Source organism: Odontesthes bonariensis, chromosome 2 (assembly GCF_027942865.1).
Source record: "Odontesthes bonariensis isolate fOdoBon6 chromosome 2, fOdoBon6.hap1, whole genome shotgun sequence".
NCBI classification, from domain to species: domain Eukaryota; kingdom Metazoa; phylum Chordata; class Actinopteri; order Atheriniformes; family Atherinopsidae; genus Odontesthes; species Odontesthes bonariensis.
The window spans coordinates 7,054,329-7,072,399 of record NC_134507.1 but is presented as its reverse complement, the minus strand read 5'-3'; the positions used below and the strand labels follow the sequence as shown (position 1 = coordinate 7,072,399).

The following is an 18,071-nucleotide window of genomic DNA, read 5'->3' as shown; positions in this document are numbered from 1 at the left end:
CTTGTTCGGCCTTTTTCTAATCGCACTGTCATGAACTGTGACATTTAACACATAAACTGAGGCCTGAAAGGTCAGAGATGTAGCTATTAGATCACACTCTGAGCATGGAGGGAACTTGCTGGGACATCCACCATTGGGAAAATTGGCAACTATTGTGAAATTTGTCCACTTGTAATGTCACGGACCCCAATTGTTTGGAAATGGCCATCTAACCCTTCCCAGACTGATGGGCAGCAGCAACAGCTTCTCTAAGATTACTGCTGATTTCTTTCCTCCTTGGTATTGCAAATGTTCCAGACCAAGAAACTGCAGAAACGTCTGCTTTTATAGAGGCGCTCACACTTGCTGATGATTAGTATATGAAGCAAATTTGATTAGCAGCACCGAGCGGCTGCTTACGCTTGTAATTTTAATGGAAGCAGTAACGGAGTACTTAGGTTTTTTACACTCTGCTTTGGTATTTTGTGTCTCGCATTTGTTAAATGATTAATGACACGGTGAAACATTGTGATACTTACTTTCTTTTTTTTACAAAACTCTATGTCTTGCACGGTTTTGCTATAGTTCATACTTGGAAAGAACTCGCTGAGTGAACTGAAATACCAGAAGACAGGAGAAGCCAGCCATACAGAAAACATCAGTTTAAACACATTTGTTTAACCACAAAATATGCATGTGGTTAAATTAAATACTGATATGCCGCTTTTCATTTGTCTGCTTTAATTTGCTGTGGTTTTCCTGGGATACACATACTGTTACACTGCACGAGGTGATGATTCAAAACCTTACATTGCGCTGTTCAATTTCAAACTCCTTTCTCCATTTTTATTATGCTGGCGCACATGTTTATCAAACTGTTTCGTAATCCGTCATTTGGAGCACTGCAGTCTTCACTCCAAGCAGAGAAATAATGCAAGTTTTTGACATGGAAAGCGTGTTTGAACCAAGTAACAAGAATCATCCCATTAATTTTACAGAAGCGCAGACGGAAATATAATTAAAGATTTTGTAATTAATTGGAGGTGCTCATCAAGGAAAAGGAATAGAGAATTACTGATTTTTATGTGGCTCAAACGAGCGAAAAAAAAGGCAAAGTGAGATGCATTAAACTAGATATCCATCAATGAATCAATTATAATGAAGCACAGTTTCTGGAGGCTTTTATCCTCTTGTGTCTGCAGGCAGAGTAGCGCTGGTAGTCGCTTTCCATCAGCCAGCGGAACATATCCCATTTTTACCTTACTTTTAATTCACCCCGACTCTCCGCTTCCCCAGAGCAAATGGCTATGATTGATGGCTGGCTGCCAGACTAATAACCACGTGGTCTTTTCCCTGCAGGTTTTCTGCATTATGGAGACATCTCCAGGGCTGTCACTAAAGCAGAGGCCCTGGCCCTGGGGAACATTATTGACGAAGCTGTCCATGCGATCACCCCGGATGCCATACTAGCACTGACAGGTGGCTTTCGCAGGTACAAGACTTGTCTCCTCCTTTCAGTGATAAAATTGAACAGTGTTTCTCATTCCCACCCAATATTATTCAATTCATAATTGCAATGCACAGGAAAATACAAGTCTGAAGGAGTCCATTTGATTCCCAAATATCTATTAAAGTTGCTAGTGTCTACAAATGATTTGATCAAATGTATTTAAATTTCATTTAAAGCTGCAGATTACCCTCGCCTCATTCCTTGGTTCTTGGTTTTATAAGAAAACATACAAGTCAGCTATGTATTGCCTTAACATCAAGTCAGTCAAATGCATTACACCGTCGATAACAGAGTGCATGAGTGCTCTTGTTAAGCAACCTGCTGAGTGCAACTATTTGCTCAGAGACGGCACCTCCCTCTGTTGCCACCTCTTTGTGTGGCTCTTTTATTATGAGTAGTGCTTAGTGCCTGAGTAAGCACGGAGCACTCTGCTCTGTGGTGTTGTAAAAATCCAGCCATAACCAGTGGCGTGTGAGGTAAATAATTCAAAAGCAGTCTGGCCCGTGAAGACGGGCACTTGCCTCTCAACAGGACTCGTAGAGCTGCCACAGCTTAGCTGATGGCCTGTAAACGTCACTATGCAACCAGAAATTCTGGGTTTCTTTATAAACCTTATGAAAATGTCTCTTTTGTGTATGCTCTGTTTTCTGTGTGCACTTATGAGTACTCAGTCGCCTGCAGTAGACAGCATTCAGAGTGCTCTCAGTGTAGAGAATCAGCGATGAACCCTGTCGTGTGCGCTAGGCTAAAAGCTACTCAGGAAGGGGCCATGGGAAGAACAAGTTGTATGCTATCTAAAACAACTTAAACCTAAAAAAAAGAAAAAGGCTATGGCTTTTCAAGATATATTATGGATTTTTACATTATTTTACTTAAACAATAGACAGTTATTTACTTTATCATTACACATTACACATGCCACAGTCTGCGGCATGGGTCACAACTTTGCATGGGAACATGGACCTTTTACATAGACCCTGCCTCTGTAACTGTAAGGCAGAAGTATGTCAGCATCCACATTATGCTGCTCTCAGCTCTCTTTTAAAGGGCTATGAAACTTTTTAGGTTTGAATTGCTTTAGATGGAGAAACGTCTGCTCTTCTCACTGTCCCCTTTTGAGTCGTCTTTAGCTCAGTGCACCTGCGAGAACTCCTTCTAATTCTAACTGTTAGTGCTAACTACTGTATACTGCGGATGAGACGCAAATTACTTATAAGTTCTACAAAAAGCCCCACTTGGAAAACAAAAATGAACAAAAAAAGGAAAACCTTCAAGCTACTTAACTTTAGCTGACAGGTGAATTGTGGGATGATGCTAACAGCTAAAATTCTATCGAAACAATAGTACAATCGGAATGGTTATAAACTCCATCCATATTCCATATAACATTTTATTTGTTTGTTTTTTGTGTTTAATGAGATATGCTGATCTACAGGGTTAGCTGTTTCTGCAGCACTTGACAGCATACCATTTACAGAAAAAAAAACACAGCATTTACTCAGCAGTAGTACAGTCACTAGTCCAAGTAACCACTTAAGTTGTTGCCTGCAAGCTATCATATGATGACATTTTTGTTCAGCAGGTCAGTTCGTGCCATATAGCCAAAAAAGCTAGCTGTGAATAGCGAGTTGAGAATGTAAGTGGGCCTGAAAGAGATGTATACTCATTATCTTGAGTTATTCGAGTTCAAAGCTGTTGTAGAGGCTTTCTGTCTAGTACATAAAGTGACGTCATTCATTGTTGCTCACCCTTTCCCCCCTTTGAGGTTCAAAAAAGTGTGTCAGTTTGACTTTTAGTGTCTCCCTTTTCTCTAATTTCCATGGCATAGTACACTTAAAGGGAAAGTCCTTTTTATATGATGTGAGGTTATATGAAGTACTTCTGAGTAGTCAGAGAATCGGGGAGGATCCTGATGGGGATCTACTCAGAATAGTTTCACTGTTAAAGCACATTTTTGCCATCGAGCTGAGTCTGTTAGAACTAGTGTCAGACCTGTTGGATAGCTTACTGCTCGGCATTACTTTTTTCAAAGATTTAAAAGATGGTACGTGTTTGTGCCTTTCCAGGCTTCTCATTCATTTCTACTGTCTCATAATTGGTACTTTGGGACAATCAGTTACAGCTGACAAGCGTGAGAATAAATTGTACAAGTGCATGCAATGATGTGTAGAAACAAGGACGTTCTTCAGTTGAGAAAATGCTTAAAAAAAAAAAAAAAAATGCCTGATGCAATGGTGTAGTTTCCAGTATCTAGAACTTTACCTGAAACTGCTATGACATTTTTGAGTTGTTTTAGACGGTGAAAATTTGCTCTTCTTTTAACGCTGCAGAGTTTCTGTTAGCTCAGCCTCTCTGTCTGAATTCCACCCTGCTCTCCAAACTGAGAGAGCTCTGACTGCTGTCTACTGCGGGCACGACAATAATTGCTCATAAGTACTTCACACATTCGTGCATACTTAAAAAACAGGTCTGTTTTTTTAATGCTTGCTCATGTAAAAGATCAAAATCAGGTTATTTCTTCGCTCAGAAGTTTCATAACTGTGTTTTGGCTTCTGGACTGTGGTCTATGTTTAATCTGTTTCTGTGGTTAGAAGTTTATAACTCTCGCAAGTAAGGATCGTATCATACATCACAAGAAAAAAAAAAAGAAAGAAAAGAAATCCAATATCTCCAATCTGAAAAGGGATAAATGACAGCTGGGAAGATATCTGATTATGTAAATAACAGCTCCTCCAGGGGAAAATGTGGTGAGTGAGATGAGGAAAGTGATTAGAGCATCATGGATAGTTAACATCAAGAATGAAGGGGAGGAACTGTTTGAGATTTATGGGCCAGGAGTCTGCGGCAGAGTGTAAAGGAGCCCGTGAGAGAGCTATTATGGATTCAAACTGAGGGAGATGAAGCGCACATTTGCCTCATTTCGTGTTTGTGAAGACTTGGGGAGTATTACACGAGACCTAATTGGAATCATGTTGTGCTTTAATGGAAGGACAATGACTTGCACATTAACAGTCAGTAAGAAAGTGTTTCTCCTTTATCTTGTTGAAAAGAAGATTCTCCAGTCATGGTTTAAACATGGATATGGAGGTCTCGAACTCAAAATTTCAAATGCTGTCTGAGATGCCAGCACCACTAATAATCTACCAATTCTCTTCAGTGCGAAATATGTTCCCTTTTAAAGTCCTGTCAAAGCTTGATTTAATTACCTATAATTTCCAGCGTTCTGTTGAGGTCCTCATTAGCTCCGTCTTCAAATCCGATAACCCTTGTCAAAAATAGGCATATACTATATACCTCCTTAAATAGATATGTTTGGCTCCAGCAGATCTTTCATCTGTGGATGAGATACACAAAGAGATATCTCTGCTCCCAAAAATGTCGCAAAATAACCACCGGGCTTCTTTAGCTCAAACTGTCATCCACTTCAGAGACAAACAGCATGGCGGGGATTTGTTGATGCCACTGACATTAGCCTCATTGAAAGGACAGCTGTGGAAGGCGGGTGACAAGTCATGAAGCAGTTGTTTTTTTGAGGGGGGGGGGGGAATTAAAAATAGATTAGATGTGAAAATGCATCTTCTCTCGCCAATGAGGCTCACACGATGTCAGCAGAGCAGCATATTTATTTCAGTGTGAAGCCAGAAAGTCCCTGCTGTGGATCTTCTTTAACATCAGATTGTCTGGAATATAACTCAAAGTGACACTGATGAGGGGGCCAGTGGTGTCTGCACTCATATCCCCAAACAGGGTCTGAATCTCACTGCTTTGTTTCCCTTGAACGATATCTGAGATTAGTATGCCTTATCTGTTTAGTTCAGGGTGTCGTGATTGTTAAAAGCAACTCCCTTATCGGCTTACAGGCTGGAAGAGCAAAACAAGCCGCCTGGCCTTGACATTATAGCCCACGCACACTTAGTGGATTTTGCTGTTTTCATGTCATATCTTCCCGATTATCCCGTTGCTTCTTAGATTGCAAGGGTGATAGAAGTAATGCATCACAGCAGAAGTTGTTGTCTCGTCTTCCTGACCAGCTTCTTTCAGGTACAGCTGCACCTCACTGCAGAGGGATTCGTTTGGGAGGGTTCTCCAGCAGCAGCAACACTTCCCACATCTGTATTATTCATACATGTCGCCTTGTCGTCCACACAAATGCGTAAATAACCATGTATATTTCATAGGCTTTGTGCACAACTCTTAATAATTTAACATTTTCCCTCACGCGATAAAAAAAAGTGGCGTGGCTTAGTTCACACCCGGTGTTTATGCTGTTGATGTGCAGCTCTGCTCCGTGTTGCACTTAACACAAATAAACACAAGTCTGTTACCGTGAACACGGCATTATTGGACCCATCAGAGCTTCTGTTTTAAGAGGAATATTCACGGGTGTGACTCACTGAGCAGAAGTGCACGCCAAAGGAAAAAATAAAACCTGTTCATTGGAGAAAGAGGGAAAGAGATGAGAAAGATGAAGAAGAAAAAGACCCTCGCTGTGTTTTGATTGTAGAGTAGTTCCCTGTGAAGTGGATTGCATAGATAGAGTATTCATTCAGCCATGTTAAGTAAGACTCCAAACCGTAGGGATCGCAAATGTTAAGTTCAAAGGGAACTTCGGAGCGTGTAGGAAGGAGCTCAAGTGATTCATCGCTTCACATTGAACTGAATAGCTAGATTACCCATTACACAGCAGGCGCTCTTACACGAAAAACAAACAAATGATTGCCTTAGTTCAACCAAAACTGACTTTTGAAATCATATGAAACTGAGCGTCTCCAAATCAGACTATCAGATCCAGATAATGATAATCTCACAGCGTACATAGAGTTGCAGTATCAAACACTCATCAATCAATCACTTGATTAGACTTCCATGCTTGTTTACGAGGACGGTGGTCCAGTTAAACCCAACCCTGGATGTTACCATGCTGAGTGTGTCTTACCTGAATTTCAAACAACAACAAAAAGAAAAGATGACTAGACGGTGTAAATATGTTTTGTTGTAGTATTTCATCTTCTCAAGATTGACTATTGAAGTGATTAAAGTAAAATTACTGGTAAAATTTTCTCAAGCAAAACATGCCATCTCTGACAGTAAATATAGCATATTAGCAAGTTAAGCTAACGTTGATTCGGCTAGCTATATGTAGAACAAACGTTAATGTTACTCAAATGTTTGCTTGCTAATATTACTGCAGTAGTAAGGAGAAATATTTCAGGTGACTCAGTGACCAGTGTAAAGCTTGATGAGAGTGCTATCTACATCGGTGACATTCCCACAGCAGGAAGCAACGGATAGGGAAAAAATTTCATGTACACAGTGGAATGGAAAACAGTTCTTGTTTCTAGAGAATGAGCCTGATGTGCTGTTGTTTGCTTTTCTACTGACTTGGATTGAATGAGAGGAGGTATTTGCACTGATATGTGCATAATAAGATGAAAAATGTAAGGCCATACTGTTACTTCCTCAAATATCAACCTATTTCTTTGATAGCCCCCATCAAATACATGCAAGCGCAATGAATCACAATGTTCTTAAGCTCTGATTGGAACTAAATCCATGCCTATGATCTATTTATGTGCCTCCAGCTTAGGTTTTTCTTGTTAATCATGCCACATATTTTTGCTGTGCACCTGAGTGAGTTTTGCCAGCGCAGCAGAGGTTAGCGAGATTCATTTGACAATTGAGGCACACTGGAAACATTGGGGAATCTCAGCTTTACCAATTAGGAATGTTGGGAAAGTCGTATCCTACCGGTCAAATCAATAAAGAAGTGTCAACTTTTTTAACAGATGCTTGCATAAATGCCACCAAGAATAAGTAAAAATGTAAAATAAAAAAAAAGAGAGAAGGGGGCTGGGGTTAATTGACCATCAACCTATGACCCTGGCACTCATACTCATAATCGCTACCTCAAACACTAACCATTAGTATTATTATGCTTTGTGGAGGTCTAATGTTTTTCTGGCTAATACTTTCTTGCTCCCTGAATTAGCCATAGTGGCTTTTTTCCCTCGAGCCATTCATATCATCTTTTCATTCCTTTATTATCGCTCACTTTGACTGCCATCACTCATTTGTCAGTGGCAGAGGGGAGATCAAACATAGAACCTTGGGGCTGCAGAGGCTTTTTTAGTGACACATCGCCCCCGACAGTCACTGTTATATTGTTTTGTAGTTCGCAGTGACACTGGAGCTTACGTCTGTAAGGGTTTGACTATTGTTTGTCAAAGGTTTGTGAGTGTACGTATGTGGGTGTGGGCACTGGTTGATGATTAGTTTTATATGATGGCACGTCTTTTGGTAAGTAGCACTGATGTAGGCCCAAGATGAGGCAGCGCCTCCCTTCAGCGAAGCATAGGGAATACTCTGTCATTTTATGGCTAACTTCCGAACTGGTGGTTTGTGTTTGTAGGAGGCAGTTGTGAGGGTTGCTACAATCGCAGGACCCCACTGCGTCTTTTTATGATTCCATCTGACTGCTGTTTTGAGTCATCCAGCAGCTTTTATCTGCGAGCAGGCAGTAACAGCCAGGAAAACACCTTGGACGAGTGGTGAATCCATCACAGGGCTTATACACACACACAGGCACACTCTCTGTCAAATTTATGCGAATTACATGTGCTTGTCACTTTTCTTAGAAGGTACGGTTTTCTTGTTGTTTTGCTTGAATAGCTGCGAGCATATAGCCTAGCAAGCCAGACCCGTACAGCAAAAAGCTGTACAGGGGTCTAGTGGCGCTGGATAGCAGTGTGGGCGGGATAAACGGCTGTCTGTCAAGTTTAACGCCACGCAATAGGATGGCGCAACAACCAATCAGAGCGATGAAGAAGTTTTCTGTAGTCAACGCGACGGAATTTACATTGTGGTTTGTAGTCTATGGTCTGAAAAGCTGATTACTCTTAAGCTCTAAACTCTGTAAACTTTAGCAACATTTGAAACATTTACAGGCGAGAAAGTAGTCATTTAGACCCCCAAGGTGTTGAAAATCTGACAAAATACCGGCTATTTACAATTTTGTTCCCACGAATTTGTCGATACTAAAGCTAGCCGCAGTGAGCAACGTACTTCCGGTTTTGCCGTTCGGCCCGCCGTCTTCGGTACATCATGCTCGCAATTGACAGGGGATTGCTCTCAGATGTAAGTTTACTTCGTTTCCCTATAAATCTAAAGAGAGCTAGCTAATGGAAGGCAATAAAGCTGTTAAATAAGCCTGTTCGCCGGGCGCAGCCATTGTTTACCTCTCTCTGGGACTTTTTTTTTTTTTTTTTACCTCTCTCTGGAACTACACACTGAAACGTCACACCTCTGTCGTCACTAGGTAGCCCGGCCTCTGACCCCGCTCCTCACGATTTGATTGGCTCGATTAAGTTTTGATTTGGAACCTCGCAAAACGACCGCAAGTGACTAGACTAGCCCCGGAGCAAATTCCATTTGCGGCCGCTAGGGGCGTCTAGATTTCTAGGCTAGCGAGCATACAGAACTACAAACATAGAAAGAGACTGTAAAGCCTGGTTTATAGTCGGTAATGCAAGACGCAACGCAAGCCCTTGCGCGGTTGCAAGCCCCCCCTTGCGTGCTTGCACGTGTCACCTCAATTTTCTAAACTTCACGCAAGACGCAAGCGCAAGCCACTGGCTGTGGTCGAAACCGCCTACTACTTGATCGATCTGACAGTATACAGAGCGTCTACACACAGTGCACTTCACTCCTGCCCGAGCCGAAATCAGCCGGCCTGAAAAGCTGATTTCGCTTAAGCTATAGGCTAAACTCTGTAAATATATAACTATAGCAACATTTGAAACATTTTCAGGCGAGAAAGTACTCGTTTAGACCCCCAAGGTGTTGAAAATCTGACAAAATACCGGCTATTTACAAGAAGAAGAAGAAGCATGAATCCAGTCGAAGAGATCTATGAAAGAGAGACTTGCTGAAGAGGTCCTGGCGGTGAATTTCCTTTCATCGTAGTAAGCTTGTCATTGAAAAAACCCGCTACTCCACCTACTGTCCTGGCGGTGAATCGCCACGCAGCACACACAACCGCCGACAAAACAAAATGAAGTATAAACGTTTCGAGCCATTAACATACGCGCAAGACGCAAGCGCAAGGGCAGTTAAAAGAAGTATAACTCAGCCTTTAGTCTTCACAACCGGTAGATTCACATTGAGACGTGTGTGGAGATACTGAGATGTTGGGAGGAAATTTCATCAGAAGTTGAATAACTGCTGTATGAGTGGCCAGTCAAGATGTGTTGTTATGGTTATACAATAGAAACTGTGCTTGTGTTACATGGCCATCTGTTGGACACCCTCTGGGGGTTCTTCCCACCCTGGAGGTTCCTGTTTGAGGAGGAGCTCATAGCTGCCAGGTTGCTCTGTGTGGCATATTAAATGGCTGTCTGGTACAATGGTTAAAATGGAGTGGAATATGGTTTAACACTCTGCTTGTTATATTCTTGCCAGCTATGATAGAAGTCAATGCAGGTAAATTACACATAGGTGACTGCTCATATATCACCCAGCAACTCTCCGCTTACCCCGTTGGTTGGTGATAAACATGTCTTGGCTGGTCATTATATACATATTATTTCTGTAAAACTTGAAAAACTTTGACAAAAGTAAAAACGTCAGTTATCTCTGGAGCCTTGAAAATCCCCCTTCTGACCTGATGGAGACAGAGGGATTTGATTATATAGTATTTCCAAGAGTTCGAAGAGTTTCTTCTGTCTAAAGTTGTTGCGGAGCTATTAATCTCTTTGGATAACTCATTTTGGAAAGGTGGAAATGCCAAAAGAGAATAACTAGAGCTAGCTGGAGTTAAATATCAAATACTAAAAATGGATAAAAAGAAATATAAGATAAAGAAAAACCTATAGATAATGTAAGTAGTAACTGTATATGTAAATATTTCATGCTATACAACCCGTTGAACATAGCACATTTGCATTATTAATATATGATAATGCATCTTTAAAAATCTTGCATATGAATTTTGTTCAATATAATTTTTGCATCTTCATTTTCATGAATATAATTAAGTATTGCTAGACTGTGGTTGCTGATCACTCAAGCAACTAATGAAGTTCATGGAAATAGGTGACTCCTGCAGGGCAATTTGCTTTTCCTGATGCATTTTTCAGGTAAAATGTCTGGATACATTGATGTATTTTTCTAATCATGGATTTCTCGGAAGACAGGACCTCTTTTTTGAGTTTGTGAACATGACTGTTAGGTAAAGCTGCTATATCCAGCGGTACGCTGTGTGCAGCTAGCTTTGGGAACTGAAATGTTGAGAATAAACTCCTCTGGTCTGTGAAATCAAGTCTGGAAGGCAACAGCATGCATCTACGGCCTTGCATACATTCCAGTGCAGGAATGCAGCCTTGATTTCAAAGTGAGCATGGTTTCTTCTTCTAAACAGACATTATTTTAACACAAGCTCTTTTGATTAAGACATTTTGTAGATATATGGTAAGTCAGTGCTGGTATGATTTAATCTCAGTTTAGTGTTGAAATGTTTTTTTTCTTTCTTTTTACAGATTTCAACATAGCTGAACTGATTGGAATGCCAAATTCATTTTCATCACTTTGACTTTATGTTGAAATAGTATTTCAACTTCATTCTCGAAATTGTCACTTCATTCTTGACAAGTTGATTTTATTCTGGAAGTGTGAAAAAAAAGGAAATCGGAAAAACTTGTATGTGATGGCAGGTAATAACTTTCAGCAGGAAAAGACACATTAAGCGCAGTTGTACTGATCCGTGTCAGGCTCCATTTGGGTGTGATTTATGACACTGATCCAATCAAAAAGGAAAACTTTGAGAGCTGCGGAAACAAGAAGGGAGCTAAATGGCACAAAAATTGTGCCATTAGCTAATATGCTTTTAATAGTTGAATCCACCAAATTCTCACTTTGTTCGTTAAAGACTGTGGCTAAACGATCATTTCTTTTCTTTTCGGGCCTCAATGAGTGGGCGCTGTAATTGCTTTATGCCTTTATTTCCAGGGGGAAGGAATTTGGTCATGATGTAGACTTCATAGTGACCACACCAGAGCTTGGAAAGGAGGAAAGACTACTCCTCGACATTATTGAAGGATTTAAAGAACAAGTAAGTATTGTAAGTTGTTTCGTACAATGATATGCAACAGTTAGGGAACCCATGATCAAAAAATTGGAATTATTAAGTGTGAGAAAGATGAACTGATTTACATAAATGGGAAAAAGGAATATTTTTTCAACATTTTAAGCAAAATCGTTGAATTTCCCTTGGGCATGCCAAAAGATTTGAGCTTTCATAACTTTTACCCAGCTCTCTGAACTCAGGTGGTTAGGACTAAATTCATAATCTCTGTTAGAAAAAAGGCCAGGAGATTTCAAAGCTTTATAAATTCTCTGTTTCCAGGAAGTTGCCAAACACATGAAATTTAAACACTTTATGCCCTCAAAGCTCCAAGAGGATAGCACAATGTTTCCAGGAGGTTTAAAAATGAATAACTAAAGCAGAAAAGGCATCTTGGAAACCAGTCCTGCAGTGTGAGGAGGTAATAACAGAACTTTTTCTGGCCACAGGGTTTGTGTCTCAGGAAAGACATTGATTACATTTAACTGACAGACGGAAGGATGGCTTCAATGGAACATATGATGCAAATAAACTTAGTGTCTATAAGAGAGGTCAAGATGACTGTGGAATTCATTCACCCGTATGTTAATTTTTTTCTGTGAAAGGTCCTTCGTTCAATTTGTAGCGTCAACTAAAACAGCAGAATTAGTATGCATTGAAATTTCAAAACCCGTTCCAAAGAATTTGGGAAACTGTAAAATGTAAATAAAAAAAAATAAAAAAAACAGAATACAATGATTTGCACTTCTCATAAACCAATTCACCAATATTCACATGTGAACAGAGAAAATAAATCAAATGTTGAAAGTGACACATTTGACTATTTCTTTTAACATATTAACTCATCTCGCTTTTTTATGACAGCAACGTGTCTTTAAAAAGTTGGGAGTGATCAACAAATTCCTGGAAGAGTAAGTGTGAACATTGTTGTGTTCTGTATTAAGACCATGAAGCGAAGTCCAGCATGTAGTTTAAATCCCAATTTATTCTGCCGTGTGACACCTGTTTACAATCAAGTCTTCTTCATTTATATACACTTTTTACTACACCATGTGACCACAAGTTATACTGACATCTAGTGGCTAAACATCATATCATTACAAACATGTTGCAACTAATTGGGTTGATTGGTAACTAGTCAGTAACACGACTAAAAAGAGCACCTTCGAGAGGCAGAGTTTCTTGGAAGTAAAGATTGACACGGATCCTAAAATCTGCAAAAAAAAAACCCAAAAAACGAAAAATTGTGGATACATTTCAGAATAACGTTCCTCAACATGAAACTGTAAAGACTTTGAATATTGAATTATCTGCAGTACATGATGTTGTAAGGTTAAGAGAATCTTGAGACATCTCTGTGTGCAAAGGACATAAACAAAAATCGTTATTGGATGCCCACGGTTTGTTCGTTTAAAAAAATATAATGGTTTTAAAATGTTGAAAAGAAGGATTGAAGTTTCCATTAAAGTAACAAGTGGACCAGGGAGACCACAATGGTCCGATCAGGATCTGCCTCCAGTTTCATATCAGCTCTGGTAGAATTCTAAACTTGAGTGTTTAGTTTGATGAACCATTTGAATACATCCTTGAGGGCTGGATGAGTCATTAATAGTTTAAAAAAAAAGTTTGACAAACGAGAATACAATTGAGGACAGCAACAGAACATTTTTGTTAGACTAGAATCTGGTGTTTAAAATGTCAGATTATGCTAGACAAATTACATAAAATGATCAAACACCAGATTCTGTTTTAGTGCGACCTTCCAGGACAACATAACTCACCCAGTTATTTAGAAGCCATCATTTTATTCAGTAGAATAAAATGTAATAACAACTTATTTTGAACAGTCGTGTCAGCACTTTGCATACTTTTGCTCTTGATTCTGTGCAGAGATTCTGTTCTGAGGAAAAACTCCCCCAAAAAAGAAGCTTCTGAAAAGAAATTTCATACAAAATCTTCGGGGACACCCTAAAAAGCATGCACGTCAGGCCCAAGAATCTCAGAGAACATTGGCCTGTTTTATTATTTTTGGGCTTTTATGCCTTTAATGGACAGGACAGTTGAAGAGAGACAGGAAGCAGGGGGCAGAGAGAGGGGGAATGACATGCAGCAAAGGGGAATCCGATGCGGGACTCAAACCGGGGCCAGCTGCAGCGAGGACTGTAGCCTCTGTACAAGGGGCACCTAACCCACTTCGCCACCGACCGCCCCACGTTTGCCTGTTTTTTGAAAATTTGCCCCCCAAAAGAGATGAAAGACTCTCAGCTCAGTTTTAGACATTTACAATCTCTGCTGCTGCCAAACGTGATAGCACTAAGCACCGACCATGCAGAATAACTGCATTTTAGCTCGGGAGTCACTTTCTTCTATTTCACTTTTTAAAACAGAAATCTGGAAAAAAGAAATGGGGGATTATTTTCATATTTATAGCATCAAAGGAATGTGTCTTTCCTAATGTTATGCCTGTGGGAAATGTGGTAATCTTTTACTTGGGTAGCTGCAACAATTTTTCTAATTTTTTTTTTACTGCTGAGTAGTATTTGTATATCACTGAAAGAATGTTTTGGTTCTGCTAAGCTATATAAAATACATATATATACATATATATATATATATATATATATTAATATCGTTCATTATGTATGTTCATTATATGTATATATATTATATAAAAAAGTTAATTTCAATATGCTTTGGAAAAATGAAATTTTTTATTTATGGCCAAATGTACCGTAGGTGGAGGTAAATACACAAACACAATTCTACAAAAAAAAAAAAAAAAACTACAATAATAACAATAAACCTTACAATGATAATGATAATAATTTTTAAAAAACAGCACCGGAACATCTTCTTAGAAACCTGTATTATTTGAGGGCTTTCAGTAATAGCAGGCAGTGCAGGGAGACATTTATAAAATGCTTTATCTAGTAAAAATATTCAAATTTGTTCAGAGTTTCAAGAGACTAAACTTTTGGGTCCATCTGGCCATCTGCATTGCCGTATTCTGAATGCATAATCAATCACTTTTTAATTAAACTCAAACTATGTCTTGTCGCACTGTAGCCTGGAGTGGTCGGCTGCCTAAGGATTCTGCCCCTGTAGTTTTTCAGTCGTACGTTTAATGGAGTCGGCCAATTTGTTGCACTTTACTGTGGAAGAGGAAGAAAGAGTGAAAGATGTTCCATAGAAAGAAATCAGGAAAAGGTGAGGCAATCCAACAAAGGGAAAATAGTACAATTGGTTTATATTACAAACTTTTAGAGGGGCTTTTAGGGACCACAGACAGCTATGAGCACGTTCTCATGGAAAATGGATCCTTCGATGAAGAATGGGCAGAAAAGAGAGGTAGGCGAGAGGATGAAAGGAGAGGGTGAATGGAGAGGAGAGAGACAGACAGATTTCAGCTGATGAAAGCAGCGTGAAAGCCAGTAAAAAGTGAGAAAATTGAGAAAATGTGTGAGCGACAGATAACACTGAGACAGTGTTCATGGCAGGCTCTGTTGACATACACTTAATGGTGTAATTAATGGCTGTACTTGAATAATGACAACTATTTGCTACTAATTTCACAGTAATGTGCTACAAAGTGTCCAATTTAAATCTCAGTGCATGAAAACGCGTTTATCTAAGAACCCTGAACTGAGGTGTTATTAGGAAGTGTGCAAATAATCCAGTACATTTCCTATCATACACAAACATATTATAATACATTAAAAATGAAGATTGGTCAGGTTGAAAATCGCCCCAACTGCTCCCACTGACTCTAGTGTAAAATCCTTTTTTTTTTTTTTTTTTTAATTTCTGGCGTTACAATACAATCTCTATGGGTTCCGGGAGGGCTCGCCCCAACGTGCCTTGTGCATACGTAATGTGAAGATAGCTAGCGTAGCCACCACGTGCTAGTCCTTTTCAAGGTCAGCGTCTTTTTCAAGGGGAGTGTACGGAGTAACTCAATTGTTTCATTGAAAGAAATCCCCTTCAGTCGGCGTAGCAATGAGGATAAATTGGCAACCAAACAATCAGGACAAATTTAAATATTAAACAAATTTCTACTAAGGGAGGGAAATCATATAACCGAGGATTTCTGCAGAGCTGGTATGAGCGGAAAACTGGGCTAGCAGAAATTAAAACTAATGGTGACAGCTGACTTGCTACTTCTTAATTTACCCATTGAACGTGTCACTTTAGTCATCATCGCTACTATTGCCTCCCTGGAGAAATTTGTCAGGAAAAAAAAACATTTCATCATAGCATAATGTTGTAAAAACCTAACGATGAGACCCAAAAGAAGAACGTAAATAAACCAAAACGGTTAAATAGGTGTTAATGTTTCACATAATATGCGACAAGTTCCAGTTCCAGAAATCCAGAACAGTTCTTGCTCTGGCAGACTGATAGCAGGTGGCAGGCAGGCAGGGGGACAGACAGGCTGCAGATTGAGTTATGGCAGGCAGGACTGGCTGATCAGCTGGGGGTGGAATCCAGGCTGGCATGAACAATGATCTGATGATGAGTGAAGAAAGGATCAGAGTTGATTTACTGCAGGCTGGTAAGATAATTGTAGTCAGGTGAGGAGAGTGACTGCCAGGGAGCTGGGGACCACACCAACAGCGCACAGAGACAGTAGGGGAAGAAAGACAAGCATATACACGAAGGAAGAGGGAAAAGGAGGCAAACAGGGTTATAAAAACCAAACAAAGGACCAGGAGAAGAACAAGTAAAGCTGATAACGCCGCACACCGTTATGTTAGTTTCCCACAAAGGTCCCTTTGACTTTTCAGGGGGTGTTTTGTCTATTCTTGATGTGAGAGGATACCTGACGAGACACGCACATACACAAGCACCATGGGTAACATATAGATCTATAAAACCCAGATACTGGTTACATATTGGTATTTAATTCAGTTACTAAAGGCATTTGGATTTTGGAGACCAGATATATGACAGCCCTGTACATCGGCACCCAGAGAAGCATCTACATTTTTTATTGGAGCTTCCCACAGTCACTCACAAAACGATGTATTTGGAAGTTTGAAAACTTCTGTACTGTAGACAACTGTAGACAACAAAGCAAGGCTGCTCAATTTCTCCATTGATAAAATAAATTCACAACTCTACAACATAAAGATTCATAAAAAAAACATGTAGAATATAGCATATACTTTGTTGTCTACAGTAGTAGATCAACCCTCATCTTACTTTGAAGCTCCCAGCTCCCTGAAGTGACGTCGACGCAGCTTTAGCTGCAGAGAAGCTATCAGGCTTGTGTTGATAATAATAAACTCCTGGACTATTTTCAAACTTCCAAATGCATCGTTTTGTGAGTACAGACCATATTTGTACTACTGTAGAAGTTTGGTGTCATGGCATGTGATTTTAGTGTGGTAATTTTGGAGATACTGCCAGGGTCCATTAACCCTTGTACAAAGCTATTCGGGATAACTCAGTAACTCAGCTGATGTTCAGCCAATATCGAAAAAACTGCGGGTGGGCTACTTGGCTGGATATCACGGTTCAAATGACCCCAGGTTGAATCTACTCCGGACTATCGCTTTAAGAGAGTTTTCACTGTAAAATTGCAAGCATCATGATTTGTTCCATCAAAAAGCACCAAAGTATAAACTACCATTACAAATGGATTCCTTCACTTTGAGGTAGCTGATTAACAGCTACTGCCTATTTGATATTTTTTCTACTCCGAGCCCCTCCCGGATGACCGAGCTTCTCACCCTATCTCTAAGGGAGAGCCTAGACACCCTGCGGAGGAAACTCATTTCGGCTGCTTGTATTCGCTTGTACATGTTCTTTCGGTCACTACCCACAGCTCGTGACCATAGGTGAGGGTAAGAACATAGATTGACCGGTAAATTGAGAGCTTCGCCTTCTGGCTCAGCTCCTTCTTCTCCGATCCGTCTGTCAATCTCCTGTTTCATTCGTCCCTCACTCGTGAACAAGACCCCGAGATACTTGAACTCCTCCACTTGGGGAAGGATCTCATACCGATGTTGAACGCACTTACTGTAAGTCGCTTTGGTTAAAAGCGTCTGCAAAATGACTGTAATGTAATGTAATGTAATTCCAAACCACTCGAGTATAATATGTCTGATTCACATTTCCTTTTTTTTTTTTTAATTTTTCAAAATACAGCTTCAGATTTGCTCTCAGATTTGTGGTTACCACAGGACTCCAGATCAATGCTGGGATTTCCATTTTTCTTTGTCTTCATTTATTTGCTTGAGCGTTCCTGGTTGGTTTGGAAAAAATCATAAAAAAAACCATAATGAAAATACAGGCTTTGCCATTGTTTTCAATGTTTCCACGGCAACACTTCCTATTAATATTTGGTCAACAGCAAAGAGAAGCCTGCACATCTGACTTCACAAGGGTACGTCACTGGCTCACGGGTAATCAGCTGGGCATGAAACAGACTCTTTTATCACCAGCCCTGACGAGTCTTCATGA

The 18,071-nt window shown here is 40.0% G+C and overlaps 1 protein-coding gene across 1 annotated transcript in view; it reads left to right on the top strand.

The window, feature by feature from the left end:
• dntt (deoxynucleotidyltransferase, terminal) overlaps positions 1 to 18,071 on the top strand; it is a 119,283-nt gene that overhangs the window by 39,769 nt on the left and 61,443 nt on the right. The window contains exons 7-8 of the mRNA XM_075482906.1: positions 1,339 to 1,471; positions 11,492 to 11,594. Coding sequence (XP_075339021.1) covers positions 1,339 to 1,471; positions 11,492 to 11,594 — 236 coding nt within the window. The remainder of the gene's footprint in view (positions 1 to 1,338; positions 1,472 to 11,491; positions 11,595 to 18,071) is intronic.